The sequence below is a fragment of the Hoplias malabaricus genome, chromosome 4, assembly GCF_029633855.1.
Source record: "Hoplias malabaricus isolate fHopMal1 chromosome 4, fHopMal1.hap1, whole genome shotgun sequence".
Classification (NCBI taxonomy): domain Eukaryota; kingdom Metazoa; phylum Chordata; class Actinopteri; order Characiformes; family Erythrinidae; genus Hoplias; species Hoplias malabaricus.
The window spans coordinates 29,456,009-29,472,197 of NC_089803.1; the positions used below are offsets into that span (position 1 = coordinate 29,456,009).

The following is a 16,189-nucleotide window of genomic DNA, read 5'->3' on the forward strand; positions in this document are numbered from 1 at the left end:
TCTGCACAGAAACGCATTAATAGAACATTTTAACCAGGACGTCGATGGACCAGCCCTATGCCCAGGGAGCTTTTGTCACCTCAGGGAGTCAGGAAATCAGTTTTATGTCTCATCCAAAGGATAGCGCCTTTTGATCAATACAGTGTCCCTGTCACTGCACTCGGGAATTGGTATCAACACAGACCCCAGCAGTCACCCAATCTTTCCTTGGATACCTCCCATCCATGCACTGGCCAAGCCCGAACATGTTTTCGGTGGATTTGCATGTGCTCCAGTGCTATGCTTGTTAGCTGGTTCTGACTCTGGCGCCACCATCTGGTAATAGACAGAAGTACACAATACTTCAACGCTTCTTGACTGTAATAGTCCAGCGCAAACCAATGAATAAAAGTTAAATGTTGAACCTGTAATCGGCATTCAAGTTTAAAAACATCATTTTTCTTTTGGGTATCGTTTTTAACAGCACAAAACAATGTACATACATGTTCTGTACAAAGATATATCCAGAAACTGCTTCTAGTCAGGCGCACCCCTGCAGCTGTTCAACTGTGCCTATTTTATAGGTCTAACTCTATAGGGTTTAAGTCCCAGCTCGAACCCACCTCGTGCTAGACTGGGGTTTTATATCCAGCTCCAGCCCACCACAAGACAGAAAGGTGTAATTCCTAGCTCTATCCAACCACATGTAAGTCTAGGAATCAGCTCCCCGCTTCACCACACCACAAGACAGACTTGAGTCCAGTCTTTTAGAGTTCTGAGTACTGAGAAATCCCCACTCCAGCCCAACACATGTCAGACTATATCTCCAGACCGAAAAAGATTCCCATCTTGGGCTCAATTCCCAGCTCCAGCTTGCCTCATGGAAAGCTAGGGTTCAATTCCCAGCTCTAGGACACTACACTCAGTTCACAGGTTCAGCCCACCACACAGCAGACCTGAGTTCAGTTAACAGCTGCAGCACACCACACGGCATATCTGAATTAAGGTTAAATTAAAATGAAGTGTTTAGTGTTTAGTTCCCAGCTCGGATATGAACACCACACTGCACCAATTATGGAAGAAGACTAACACAGAGTTAGACATTGTTCATCTGGCAGTTGTAACATGAATGAAGCTGAAAGTCACTGTGGGTAAAAACATCTAATGTGAGTAGACTCTGAGCAAGTCAGCAGGATGAAGTGGTGGTGTACTGCTGTTTGTTTTTGGCGAGGACTGCAGCTTTGGGGTGCTGCTAATGAGACTTTAAGGCTTTAAAGCTAAAAGCTACAAGCTTAGCAGCAGAAGGCGCGCGGACGAATCGCGAGCGCTTTCATCAGCAGTCTCCAGTCCCCGCATTGGCCGCTGACTCCAAACAGCGGGCGAGGAGGGGAGGAGAGTGGGGCACGGAAATAAATAAAGAAGTAGGCTACAGCAGCCCCCAACATGTCTGTGCAGGGCTAGCGGCGATAGCGGCGCGCGGGGCTTCGATACCAGATTTCCATGGCAGGTCTGAGATGATATGAGCCCCCGGTTCGGCTGCACTATCGGCGAGGAAGAGGAAGAAGAGGGAGCACCGTGATGAAGATGAAGATGATGTGATTTGCAGCTGCGGCGGAGCGCGAGAGCTGAGCGCATCTGTCCACACAGAGGAGAGGAAGAGGAGGAGGAGGAGGAAGATGGCTACCATGAGGCTGCTGACGGCGTCCGGTCTGTTTTTGGCCTTCTGTGCGCTCGCGCTGCTGGCTGTGGCTATCGGCACGGACTACTGGTACGAGACGGACGCGCGCAGGCACCGCGAGCGCTGCAAGAAGTACGCGAGCAAGAGAACGGACCCCGGCTACATCTACATCTCCAACCACAACCTGCCGCTGCGAGTGAGGGCCGGCGGAGGAGGCGGTGCGGCGCTGCTCCGACACAAGCGGGACTCCCTCCCCCCCGCCGCCGCCGTGGAGTCCCGCTGCAGCCGCAGATACAACTCCACCGCCACCGGACTCTGGAGGAAGTGCCACCGAGAGGGCTTCGACCAGGACAACGAGGACCTCATATTTAAAGGTGAGTCCCCCCCCCCTCCCCATGACTCTGTGAGAGCAGCAGACTAACGCCACAGCTGCAGGCCCCGCGGCTCACGCTAGGTGTTTACTTCATTTAGGTGGTTTACTTCAGTTCTGCTTTACTGTCATTTCTTTTAGAATGCATACAGCGGACTTTAGATGGGACATCCATATAAACAAGAGGCACATATACCCCATACCCCCCGTACACAACCAATAATTATCTATAAATCATGGCACATTTCCATCCACACAATACTAACACGGATTTTGTCGCCACAACAATGCTGCTATAACTCACACCCACATATTTAGACTCAGCAAATCAGCTCCGGTGTACGAGGCTCCCACAAGCACACCGTAAACAACTGCTGTAGTAAACTACAACAGCCTGCTGCTTTCTTCAATTACAGCATGTTGTTGTATTTTTAGGAGCTAAATTCCTCCAAGAATGACCAATCCAAGACTTCCCTGAAATCTCTAAAGCAGTTAGAATTCAGATTCCACGACATTAACACACAACATGCCAGATTTACTGTAAATATCACGTCTATATTAAAGTTTAAACACACAGTAAAAACACAAAGTTAGGGCCCAGATTGCTCCGTGATGCCTCCAGCCATCTTTGATTTGTTCAATTCCATCAGCAGCAGCAGCAGCACTCCTGATTTAGCATAATGAAGTATTGATTAACCAAATTACATATTGGATGAAAGCTGTAAATAATATTGGCTGCCACGAGGAGATGCATGAAAACGGTTACACACACTCCAACACACATAGAATCACTACAATGTATTAACAGCTGTAGTGTTTTTAATAAACACTTTTGCTCATATAGAAACATAACATTCACATTAACTATTTCTAATTTTATTAGGTGCTTAAAACATTTGCACAGTACTGAGTTTACAGTTTTCACAGTAAAAAAACCCATTCGTTCAAGCCCCATAGAAAGAATGCTGCAGATTTCGTCCCCTTATGTGTACTCATGTTTATGATTTGATCCACTGGCAATGCACAGTGATGGGGAATAGTGCAACATGTGAAATATGAATATAAACATGAGAGTATGCTGCTTGTGAAAGTTGTAGCGCTGTCCAAGGTGCTGATCTGTGTACCTATCTTTCTTTCTAAGATTAGACCTTACACTATGACTGCTTAAAGAGTTTTGACACTACACTAGACTGCAAAAATACTCTTCATTTATTAAACAAGTATTAAGTGAAGTACAGAAAGCAGCAAAACTGGGAACCTGTTAGTTTCACATCAGCAGATAAAAGTGAGAACTAAGCATAATACTATTTGACACCCCTTACAATTATAAGGAGTGTCTATACTTGTATACTTTAAAGTGCACCATTCTGTATACAAGGCTTTTATATTATCAGTAGAAAGCATGAAATGGTGTGATATATTAAGTAGCTGCGCAAGTATTTAAGGTCACCGTGCTCAAGTATAAAGTCCCCCAAGACAGGGCAATGGGAGTATGGATTTGCATTCTCTGAAGAGATGGAGCACGATCCAATAACTTTGGATTAACTAAATAACTGGAGCAGTGATTCCAATGCAGAACATATGTGCCTGATCTTACTTAAGTTTATGTACACAAATGCCATCGAATCCTCAACAAAATGTTCCAAAATCTAGTCTATACACTTCTCTGAAGAGCTGAGGGTGCCAAAGTCCCTTTTAATACTCTTTCTTACAGAAGAAATGTTGACTGAGCTTGTGTTTGCATTTTGTAGCATTACAGTATGGAATGTATTGTGTAAATAACAGTTCTGATGAAATTATAACTGTTAGACTCACTGTGATTAACATGTACAATAAGCTACTATTCTAAGACTAAAAAAGACTAAGTATCTTTTACTATTCTGGTTTTCCACAGAGCACTACAGCATCACAGTGTACTGTAGTATACACACAGTGTGTGCCCCAGGCTCGCTGTTTGGTGGGGAGCTCAGATATGACCATGAAGAGTAACTCCTAATACACATCTCTGATAAAGAGAGATACTGTTACTGTCATAGTAATTTTAGCTGCAGTGTATTTTGTGGCTTGTATGTTTATGACCTGTTCTGTATGAGGCAGGTGAATTTTCTTTTGCGTCTATGCCATGCCTTCCCATATCACCCCCCCCCCCACCCCACACCCTGATGTTGGATGTTGGTTTAAGTGCTGGGTTGTGGGCTTTCCTGAGTTTTAAGCAAGGCTGCTGATTCAGTAAAAGAGCATTATGCCTAAACATGCTGTGTTGTCCTTGCCTTGTATGACACTGACACTACACTGGTGTCAGAAGTGGGATCTTCTCAGCAGATTGTGGGTAACAAGCAATGTCACCTCAGCCTAACAGAGCCAACCAGGATGATGATAGGCTTGGCAATTGTGGGGGAAGTGCTACAAGTGCTAATTGACCTCCTAGAATGCAAACACAGAAATCTCACTGCACTTCTCTGGTGGTTCGGCCCAAGTATAATTCCACCAACAATGTGGAAGAGGCAAGTGGCTTGGAGAGCTAGCCACTGAGCTAAGCCACTACATCCACTCATCTGCTGCCACTGCAAGAAACCCTCACCTCAGCATCAGTCATGGGAATCAGGGCTGTTAACAGGGACTGTGGCTATCATAGGCATCAAATTCACTGCACTTTGGATACAGGTCCACTGCTGTGGCCAGGAATGCTGCCTGGAACAAGGGAGGCAGGCCAGAATAGTCAGTCTTTGTAAAAGCTGTTGGTGAATGACTGCCTAAATATATTATGGCATTAATAAATATATAATGAATATTACATTTTCCTAAGCTCTAGATCACAAATTAAAATCCTTAGAATTAACGATGCTCTTATTGCTGACTGATATGTCTTAAACTAATTAACGAAATAATAAAGGTCCTCTCTGGCCGTCATTCGTGCATCTGTTTGTAAACATGAGACAGTAGTACTGAGAAACTTCCTAATTTAAAAATATATATAAAAATAAATCCTTATGTAGATGTAGAACAACTGTAATGTTTGTTAAAGCTATTTCTCTGGGAGGAAATACCAAGTGTTGTCTGATGTATTTCTGCAAACCTTCCGGGGTCTGTAGTGAGATGTCTATGACAGTGGGAAAAAAAAAATATATAAATAAAAGTGTACATTCTGTCAAAATAATGATGCTGACATACATAAAATAACATTAACAACAATATATTAAATACTGGCTTTAACATTCCTCTAAGATTTGTGGATCTTTAACTATGCTAAATATTTTATAATAATGTTTGAAACAGGCTACTTGTTAGATTAGAGTCAAGTTAAACTTTGTTGACACTGCTGCATGAAATCAACACTCTTCCATTTGACTGGAAGGCCTGTATCTGCCTGTGATGAATACTAATGACTGAATATGTGTGTTTGTGCTTTTCATCCACAGGTTTGCTTCAGCGCTGCACTCCGGTGAAATATTATTACTCCTCCTCAAATATTCCACGCAATCTCCCAGTGAACATTACAAAAACAATAAGACAGGACGAGTGGCATGCTCTGCGTAAGTTATCTCTCTGACATGGCGTGGGCAAGGGCACATAAAGCTGTGGCATAAATCAGTAGAACATCTGAGTGAGGAGAGGCATGCTCACTCCTCAAGTCAACCAGAGCTATTCACCACACTCATCCCTCCTAGCTGATTTCATGCCTGCCAGAGCACAGACAATTGAGGAATCTAAAAATAGGGCCGTAGAAATGGAGGAAATGGCACTTCTCTCTCTCAGAGAGAACAGTGCTGATCTGATATAAACAACATAGAGGATATGGTTATTTTAATCAATCAGTGCTGTGCATTTGATGTTGTTTTGTTTGCTCTAACACAAGGGAAGCGTAAAGGCATCTCTCCAGTCACCCGTGTAGTTATTTCATATTTAGTCCTCCTGGGTTGGACAGGTTTATAAAATGTAAGCAAAAATTGCACCCAGTTTAATTTACTGAAGTTGGAGTTTAGTTTTGCCACATAAATGCTGTGCTACCATTCTGAACTATACTTTGTAGCTAATGGAAAGTTTTTAAATTTGTCATCATGCTACTGTTAACTAAGACTACACCCAGTCTATATAACAGTGTAACAGACAAAATAAATATAATTTGAAATGTAACTTAAATTAAGTTACAAAAAAAAAGGTTCTGCAAAAAAAGTTTGTCTGAACTTGAAAAAGTGCCTCTATGTGCGAAATATTAATGGGTTAATTCTATTGGGAAGAAGGAGAATTGTAGGGTGGTTAAAATCCAGTGAACATCTTTTCCTTTTATGGTCTTATGAGAATTGTGAAAAGAAAAATCTGTGATGTAAATGCCTAAGGACTGTCCTCTGTGTGTGTTACCTTATCACTGTAGATCTGCAAAGGATGACTGCAGGGTTTATAGGCATGGCCGTGTCCATCATCCTGTTTGGCTGGATCATTGGCGTGTTGGGCTGTTGTAAGCACAATGAGCTGATGCAGTACGTAGCAGGCCTGCTCTTCCTAATGGGAGGTGAGTAATGTTTCCATTGCTCCAGGGCTCCACTAGGTGGCAGCACAGTCCGGGGGGACAAACATGAACACTGTAGAGTCATAGGTCAACAGACAAAATCCCCTTGTACAAAGGAATGACATGCTAGGTCTGTTAATAGGCCTCAGAAGCATTTAATAGACGTATTAACGTAATTCGAAGCTTATTACATTATGTATTCAAACAGAAAAAAACAGATGGACTTTTAAATACATATTTAGTATATGTTACATGTACAACACATACACATTTACATATATATTTAAAATAACTAAAACATTAAGAGATAACATTAAATGGTGCTTTTGTCTCCTGAACACATATCAGATAGGTTTAATGAGTAATAACTGAGAGTGTAATGCATGGATATGTTGGGAAATACATTTTCCACAAGAAAAAAGGTAGAAATATAAATATTTTAATTGTAAAAAACTTATAATTATTTGTAATCATACATTATAATTTTATCAGTAGAATCTTACAACTTTATAGAGTGCTCCAAATATTACTTTAAATAACCATCCATTCAAAAGATTCTTTATGGAGTTCTCAACCTAGCCCTTGATCACAGCTCCAGTGCAGAGAATAACATCAAGGTTTCTCGTGACCAGTTTGAGAATCACTAACTTATTTACTGCTAAAGAAAACTTTTTTGTATCTTCATTTGTAAGAGTGTAGACTCACAATTAACCCTTTAAACCATGAGGACAATTTGTGCTACAGTACTAAAATATGGTTGAAAATCACCCAGAATCCTTTGATTAAGCATTAATTAAGCATTTTAGTCTGAAATGTAGACCCTGCAGTGCAATCTGTTTGGGTTCCAGGAAGGCTAGTTCTAACATGCTTTCCTCATACATAACCCGAGACATATTTAAAATGGCCCCTATTCACTATTCCTTACATTACTATTATGGGGAACTGAATTCAGGGGGTTAGTGAACAATTTCAGACAGTACCTTATAAGGGTTTGCTCATTATTGTGCAACAGTAGTGGGACAGGAACCCCTGAAACGACTGCCCATGCTTTCCATGGAAAAGGAACTTGTGAGCAACATTGCTGCTCACTGTTAATACAAGTGAGAAATGTGATTTTTAAACTGCAAGTTATGACATTCTTGCACCTACCAAGTTGTTTAATTGTAAGCTTTCCATTCCTTTCATTTCATATTAACAGCCTAATTTCCAATGCTCTCTATTCTGGATCTGCTGCACCTAAAATATCATGTTGTCTGAAGACTGAACCAAATTATTATCAGAGTGAAGAACTTACTGAATATTTTATGTTTAATTATAAAGCTGATCGTTCTCAGGATATTGAGGATGGCGACAGATAAACGACAGTTCATCTCTTCATAACCACAGTTGGTTTTTCATGCACTGTAGAGGCAAAATAATGTATTAAAGAAGACATTTATAATTAAAGGCAATGTCTACATTGTGGGAAACACTGTTCAGAAGCTCCTTGAATTTTAAGGTGGAATGGTATGCTTGAGGGGAATTGTATGTGTATGTATTGTATGTGGCTGTTGTAAGATTTTGTAAGATTTTTTCCATTGTTTGAATACCACAGAAACTCATTTATAGTTAAGTTGTTTAGTTTTGTAGCGAATTCAGTCTGTGTTTATTTTCATGCAGTTAGAACTCTCCATCAGAATCAGTTCCATGGTTCATGTTTTAACGTTAGGAGGTCTATTGTTGTCTAAACCCACCAGATGCCGTTGAGCATAGCACACTGAGACACTTTGATTTTTTTTTACCCATTACAGTAGGGTAAACACATTCGACCAGTTCCAAGCACGCAAACAGAATGGTGAATTAGCAAATTCTAAGGAAACATCCTCAGAATTTTATAAATGTGTTTTGTTTTGTTTTTTATTAAAATCGTAAAAGTCGCCTTTATATCCAAGTTAAAGGGAAACATTTATTGTCATCTAGTGGTTACTGGTAGTATTGCTGCATGGGGCGACCAGAAAAATAAATCTGTTCCATGTCATGTGTGAATGTCAAGTTATTTTCCTGATTAATTTGTACACTGCAGTGTGCCAGTTTCTAGATGGCTAGCTCTTAATTTACCCACAAAACAAGTCACTTAGGGGTTTGGCAGGAAAGGCAACTGTTCCACTATGTAATGTTAAACCTTCCCAGAAGATTACAGGTGGAAAACAGTATACTGACAGTACTTTACTGGGAGCTAAGTTGCTAGAATGTGAGTGTACAGAAATGTGTTTGCAGTGTAATAACTGAATAAGGATCCTGATATTTGAGACAGTTCTCCTTTGTTCTGTCTTTGTAGGGACCTGCTGTATCATCTCTCTGTGTACGTGTGTGGCCGGTATAAACTTCGAGTTGTCCCGGTATCCTCGTTACCTGTATGGTCTGCCCGAGGACATCAGTCATGGTTACGGCTGGTCAATGTTCAGCGCCTGGGGCGGACTGGGCCTCACGCTGCTGGCTGGCTTCCTCTGCACATTGGCCCCTTCTCTCCATAGCCCACAGACCACCACTGTGCACAAACCTCGGCAGGAGAATGGCATGGTGTGACAAATCTAAAGGGATGACACATAATGAACAAGCACACACACACACACACACACACACACACTTACATAAACCCACACACATACACTTACACATATACCATACACACACCTATATGTATACTCATGTGCATGAGAAAGACAGACTGACTGAAATTAGCCACAAAGCACATGAACAAACACACAACGCAGAACACACACCCTGGAGAGAGGCACCAGGACCCTGCGAAACTGTCAGAACAGCCGAGAAATAAAATGAATGGGACAAAAAAATAAATAAATAAATGAACAATACAAAAAAACTGAACTCAGTGCTTGTTGCAAAGCAGCAGATGAGTTTACGAAAGAGCACAAAAGAGACAGAGATCTCCTTTACTCCCAATGCCTGTCATAGGGCTTACCGTTATTCCAGATGTTTTTGTTCATATGGTGCTTTCTTTCCCCTTCTCATTCTCTTTTGTTCTCGCTGTTTGTCTCTTTAGCTCTCACCTTCTCTCTCTCTATCTCCAGTTTCTCCTTTTCTAGCCGTTCATCATTCTCTATTTCTTCTCCCTCCCTGACCCTCATCTGTCTTTTCTCTTTTTCCTGCTCATTCTCTCTATATATATCTCGGTCTGTATATCTCTCTCCTGTCTTATGTCTTCTGTTTTACTTGTTTCAGTCCCCCAAAGAATTTCAAAGTGGATTTCAGAGTCTCATAAAAAAGACAGATTACTCTTTTATCTGAATAAACTGTTGCGTGTTTTGGCATTGCCTGCTCCGTAGAAAAAAAAAAGATAAAGAAAAATGTAAGACAACAAAAAAATAACAAAAGAAACACTATTTCAAGTGTCTTCCTGTATATGTTATTTCATTTGTGGTTTTAGCAACATTAAGGCAGAGCAAAAGAAGAGAGTAAGAGCACAATTGGGAGAGAATGAGCTGGGCTTGTGGAGATAACACTTAGTCATCAAGTCAGTTTCTTTCTGATGAAATATGTGACTACATCCCCCTGACTTTATAATAGCTTGTAAAAAATGTCTTGAGGGATTGAAAAGCAGGATTATAGCTTTGAATGGAAATGGTTTGTTTTGACATGATTTACCAAATTTCATTTTGTAATAAAATGGTCATATGTCATACTTTTGTGATCGCTAAAGATGTAATTTTTGTGTTGTAACTGAATCCACAATGGATTTGAAAGATCACCACAAAGTCATAATTTCCCCTTTGAATCGTTTAATCAGCTTTGTTTGTTTGTTTATTTATTTATTTATTTATTTATTTATTTATTTATTTTTGTAAAAGACAGCTCAGATTGATTTCTTTGTATTGTTAAATGCAAAAAAAAAGTGGTACTCTGAGAGTTGGCAAAATTTAAATCATTAAACAATCTCCTACGGCATCAGTTAATTCTGCAGAAGAATACATGACAAATAATGGAGAGAAGATTGACTACAGCAACTAAACTGTTTATGACAATATGGTTACAATGAGGTCAGAGTTATGCTTGTTTTAGAGCAAGCTCTTGAATGTTGGTGGTCAATGAAGGCGGAGCTTAGCGGTCAGCACTTTTTACTTTCTTCCTCATAAAACTTCCACTTTTGCTCTCATGAGAAAGCAGCTGAAACATTGCATTGTTAAGGCCCCTCTGCAGGGCCTTCACTTCACCACAGACTGCTCCCTGCACAAGCTTGTGGCCTGATCACAATGAGCTCACCGCCCAACATCTTATTGTACTCACCATTGTCCAAACACAATTGCTGACATGGAGAAACATGATAGTACCATCACCTCAAACAGTGAAACATGAACATACAGTACACTCTAAAATGGACCCTTAAGGCCTTTGTAGTAAAGATGGTCCCATATAGAACCATACTCAATGTAACACTGGACTGCTTCTTTTCCTGGTGAAATGGATATTCACTATTGTGAAAAGCCTGGTGTAAATGGTTATTCAAACTTTGCTCTACAAGAGTTCTACATAGTACCATAGTCAAAGAGCCTTATTTGCTAAGATTATAGAAAGCCTCACTTCTTCTTTAGAATTTTACAGGATATATATATATATATATATATATATATATATATATATATATATATTAATTTTTTATTATTTATTTATTTATTTATTTTACTCTTTCACTGATGTTCTTACATTCTTTAAGAATAAAGGTTCTAAAAACAGTTCTTTAAGTAACAGCATAGAAGAACTACTTTTTAACAGACATGGGAATTTGAACTACTTTTTAAATGTTCAAACGTCCATCACTCTTAAGGTGTTTTTTCTATTGCATTGCTCAAAGAACCCTTTGTAGCACCTTTATTTTTAAGGGTGTATATCAAAGCTCACATTCCCCCGATTCAGACTCGCATCAAGTGACTAGAGATTTCAGCCGCTTTTAGAAAAATGCAAAACAATTCTGACATGTGTTCTAGTTTGGCATTCTCCAGGCAAGTGGGAGCGATCTGCTCAAATGCCTTCATTTCATGTGGCAAATGGGCCATGAAAATGAGGATAAGGGTCAGACCAAGGCGAGAATCATTTTGTTCTGTGTGACAGAACACCCTGTACGCTTCTTTGATGTTTTCTGTTAAAAGTGTATTTCCACTGTAATAAACACTAACGACCCTGGCAAATATTACATGCAAAAGACAAACAGCAAAAACTGGTGAATGACAGAGTGCTGAGAAAATAGATGTGTCATTTGCTGCCTTAGATTTCCGATAATTATTATTAGGATGGTTGCTGGACTTGTCCACAAAAAAAAAAAAAAAAAAAGCAATGGCCAAAGTAACAGAAAAGTGAACGTGTTTCTGTACAAATGTAAGTTAAATGATTATTTTTCTGACCAAAGAAAGACGCTAATCACAGATTTTCATGTCTCTATATATACACAGTTGTTGAATGTTAGCATACACTAAAATTAGCTAAAGATAGCTTGTAGTCTATTACTTTGCTACAGGTTAAATTAGCTACCAGTGCAGCACATATGCCAGATGTAATTAGGTTACAGCACCTTCTTCTCGAAATTCTAACTTCTGTTTCAAACACAGCCCAAGTCTCTCTCCTGGAGACTATTGAGACTTGCTAGGAGGCTATTTACATGTCATAAAAAGAGAAGTCTGAAATTAACCTACAAAATAACTAGATAAAATCTAGTTACATTAAAGTACATTATGGCAGTGGTTCCCAAAATAAACCGCATGTCCCTCCTAGGGTGGGGCACAACTTAAGGCAAATGAATACATATATTCATTCACTATCGGTAAGCGCTTATCCAGTTGAGGGACGCGGTGGGTCCAGAGCCTACCTGAAATCACTGGGCGCAAGGTGGGAATACACCCTGGAGGGGGCGCCAGTCCTTCACAGGGCAACACAGACACCTACAGACACTTTTGAGTCCCCAATGTGTGTTTTTGGACCGTGGGAGGAAACAGGAGCACCTGGAGGAAACCCACGCAGACACAGGGAGAACACACCCCAAACTCCTCACAGACAGTCACCCGGAGCGGGAATCGAACCCACAACCTCCAGGTCCCTGCGCCACCGTGCACATATATACCACTTGTAAAAAATTCCCCTTTAAAAGTGACTTTATTTTGTGTTATTCAGCAAGAAGTTGCAGTTTTATATGATTTACATTATTTCAAATAAATTCCAATGAAGTTTGGAGGGGAAAAGATGTGTGTGTTGGTGTGCAGGGATTTGAAAATATTCTCATCTATAAAGTGGGGGCACAGCAAAATAAGTTTGGGAACCACTGCAGAGTAATTTTTTCATTTCAAGTTTTGCCATTCGGGGGATATGAGGTTTTATTTTGGCATCAACAGCATACTCCCAGTTACAGCAACAACAACAAAACATAAACCTCTGGTGTTCTGGTGTTTCACAGTTGCCCATGAGGCAATTTTGTAAGAGAAAAAAGAGCAGAGCCCAAGATTCTAGTCCTTTAATTTCTATAAATATTACCAGTTTTTTCTTGTACACAGTGTACTCCCTTTGACAACTCTCAGAGGAATATTTGTACATGCTTTTCTTATTCTTCTTATTCCTATCAAAAACATACAACACACCGAAACCAGGACCATTCAGAAAACCACTACAGTCCCTTTTCTAATGACCTGGCCATTTCCTTTGGTCATAAATCAGTGAAAATATGACATGAAACATGTTCAAATCTGTTTAATATGAGGAGGCTCTCACTTACACATTCAGATTCTCTCATTTCCTTTTGGCTGCTTTCATTTTCTGGCTCTGATGCTCTAGCGCACAGATTCATTACCAACATTCATCATACACAGGAACGTCTACACACTAAAGCTCATATTTCTCTGCTGCAAGCCCACTTCCATAGAACTTGAGAGCCCCAACTCCCATAATCTTTGTCTGTCTGTCGGTCTCTCTCTCTTTCTCTCTCTCTCTCTCTCTCTCTCTCTGACAGGAATGAACTTCTGTGTCTGAATTTCAGTGATATTACCTAGTGTACCTACCTTTACACATATATTCAGATTTAACACTGATTCTAATAACACTATCTAACACTGATAAGTCTTAAAAATCATAATAATTCCAAACTCTTTATATTTGTTCCAATGTATAAACAATGTAGTACAGTATGACTAAATATATATTTTTATTTCCATCCTTTTATTTTTATTTATGCTGAAATGTATGCATCCATCTCTCTCTCTCTCTCTCTCTCTCTCTCTCTCTCTCTCTCTCTCTCTCTCACACACACACACACACACACACACTCTTTGTTCAAAATGACTATGAATGCTAATGATAGTTGCTTGTGAATCATGAAAATGTTGTAACCTTGTTCCAGGCCTGTGGCATTTACTTGTGGCTGAGCAGTGAGAGTGTGCATGTATGCATGTGTGTGTGTGTGTATGAGGTTTGTGGCAGGCTGTGCTGGTATGGCCGACTGTGTTTGGACTGGGGTCCTGTGGGGGAGAAAGGCTCTGAGGCGAGGCAGTCAAAGAGGAAATCATAATCAAGCTGCCCTGTTCTCTCTCTCTCTCTCTCTCTCTCTCTCTCTCTCTCTCATAGTGTAAAATTACTCCCTCACACATCAAGCTCTTTGTCTGGCTCTTTCTTCTTTTCTGTCACTCTTGTTCCACGTATGTGTTCAGTAGCTGTGTTTGTACATTTTTACTTCCTTCAGAAATAAATATACCACAAAAAAACTTTTCTATGGGGTAATTTCATTGAAGAAACCATTTGGTTCCCTTAAGACTTTGCTAAATGTTTCAATTAATTTATATGAAGTGAAAAATAATGACCAAATTTCAGGCAGGTAATTTCCATTAAAAAAAGGCTGTACAGGTAACAAGAAAACAACAAATTTCAGCAATAAGAATAAATGCTGTAAATCCTGGCTTATACTGAATAACTTATATATGATATATATATGAACTGAATATATTTATATATAAGTATATATATTTAAAGATTAAACCTGGTATAAAACTGGTGATCATAACATAGCAGTGATGTGTATTGCATGTGCTAAGCCCACTTTTATCTATCTGTCTACATAAACATTGCTACATTTTGAAAGTACATTTTGAAAATGATGTTACTTAATTATTAATATGACAATCACCAATTTCTGAAACATAGAGTGCATGTTTTTTTTTCACATCTTCATAATGTTCAGCCTATAAACCGCTATCTATGATCATAGGCTGATCTTTGTGCTGTTTTTAGAGGAGTAATGTGGTCCCAGCTGTTTTCCCAGCATGCACTTGTGCTTTATCCCTCTAGGCCCCTGTAGTACTGAGCAGCAATGTGGTCAAAGCGGGGAAGAGGCTCAGTGGCACTCACATGCACAAGATGTTTCCTCTCCCATATTTCCACAAAACATGGCAGTCCAGCTAAACTGACTGTCAAACTGAACATAATGTTTAGAATAGAGAGGAACGTAGTCATCATAGCACCATGAAAAGAGCATGGAACAATACAGGGTAGAAGAATGACCAATTGTTGCTGGCATTCACTGTACACTTCACTGGGATTTCGCCATGTTAACAGTTCCTCTACGAGCAATGGATACCCTGAATATTCAAAACACAATACTCTTCTGAATGATGGTCATTGTTTCTTGGGCAAGCACATAATCTCTGTGGCTTTTCCATAGATCTTCAATGTTTATTAGAAAGGGCTTAGTTTACTCAGGAATCGCGAGAGTGAGAGTGGGAGGCTGAGTGAGGAAAGACAAAAAGGATTAGCAGTTTGGCTTGAGATAGCCAAAGGCCTTTGTTGATACAGTCCACACGAGTTCTGTGAGCGACTGTGTAGCAGGAGCAGGGGAGCCATGATGAGCACCGGCTGCTGTTTGTTTACAGAAGGGAGATTCCAGGAATGTGGACAGACTCTCACACTCACCCTTTATACACACCCTAAACCTCACACACAAATACACACTTTTGACCCTGCCATGCACACTATCACACAGGCTTCTCTATCTCTCCTTAATAGCAGCAATATGTGCTATAAGGTTTAGAGGAAACTGACCACAACTACTGGTTTTAAAAAAGCCCTTGTTCTCTTGTCCATCCCATTTCTGCTCTAGGGAATCCATCTTAAAGGCACTTCTAATATAGCAGTAGATCAAGTGAAGCTTGTTAGAGGAACCCTTGGAGGTGCAAGGAGTAGATAAAGAATTGATTTTAGCAGTACTTTAAAATGCTCTAAATTAGTATAAGATACTTTATATTTACACAATGGGTTTTTAACCACATCATAGTGACAACCATAGAGCGACCAGATCTGAGATGATGAAAAAGAGGACACGTCTTTGGGGGGGTGGGGGGGTGAGCTCTCGCCTCTCGCTGCCGTTGTATGTTTAGCTGAACCTATGTGTGCTTTTAGGTCCTTTACACCTTTATTTGCTACACATGGGAAAACATGGGAATTTCTTTTTTTAATTCATCCGAGAACTTACATTTACATTCCGGCATAGCTGCTCGAGATGAGGGTGGGTACATGAGCTCTGCCTGACGTAAACAAGGACTACTGACGTGCAGACTGACCAATAAAATGTTTACAGAGGTTATCGACCAATAACGGTAGCTCTACAGTCAGACCGTCCAACCAGAAGATT

The 16,189-nt window shown here is 40.1% G+C and overlaps 1 protein-coding gene across 1 annotated transcript; it reads left to right on the forward strand.

The window, feature by feature from the left end:
- The first annotated feature begins 1,408 nt into the window (after positions 1-1,408).
- Positions 1,409-10,316, forward strand: tmem276a (transmembrane protein 276a). The gene is made up of 4 exons (XM_066669363.1): positions 1,409-2,031; positions 5,447-5,560; positions 6,400-6,537; positions 8,852-10,316. Exons 1-4 carry the CDS (start codon positions 1,656-1,658, stop codon positions 9,097-9,099), a joined length of 876 nt encoding a protein of 291 aa, XP_066525460.1. The 5' UTR covers positions 1,409-1,655; the 3' UTR covers positions 9,100-10,316.
- The last annotated feature ends 5,873 nt before the right edge of the window (positions 10,317-16,189 follow it).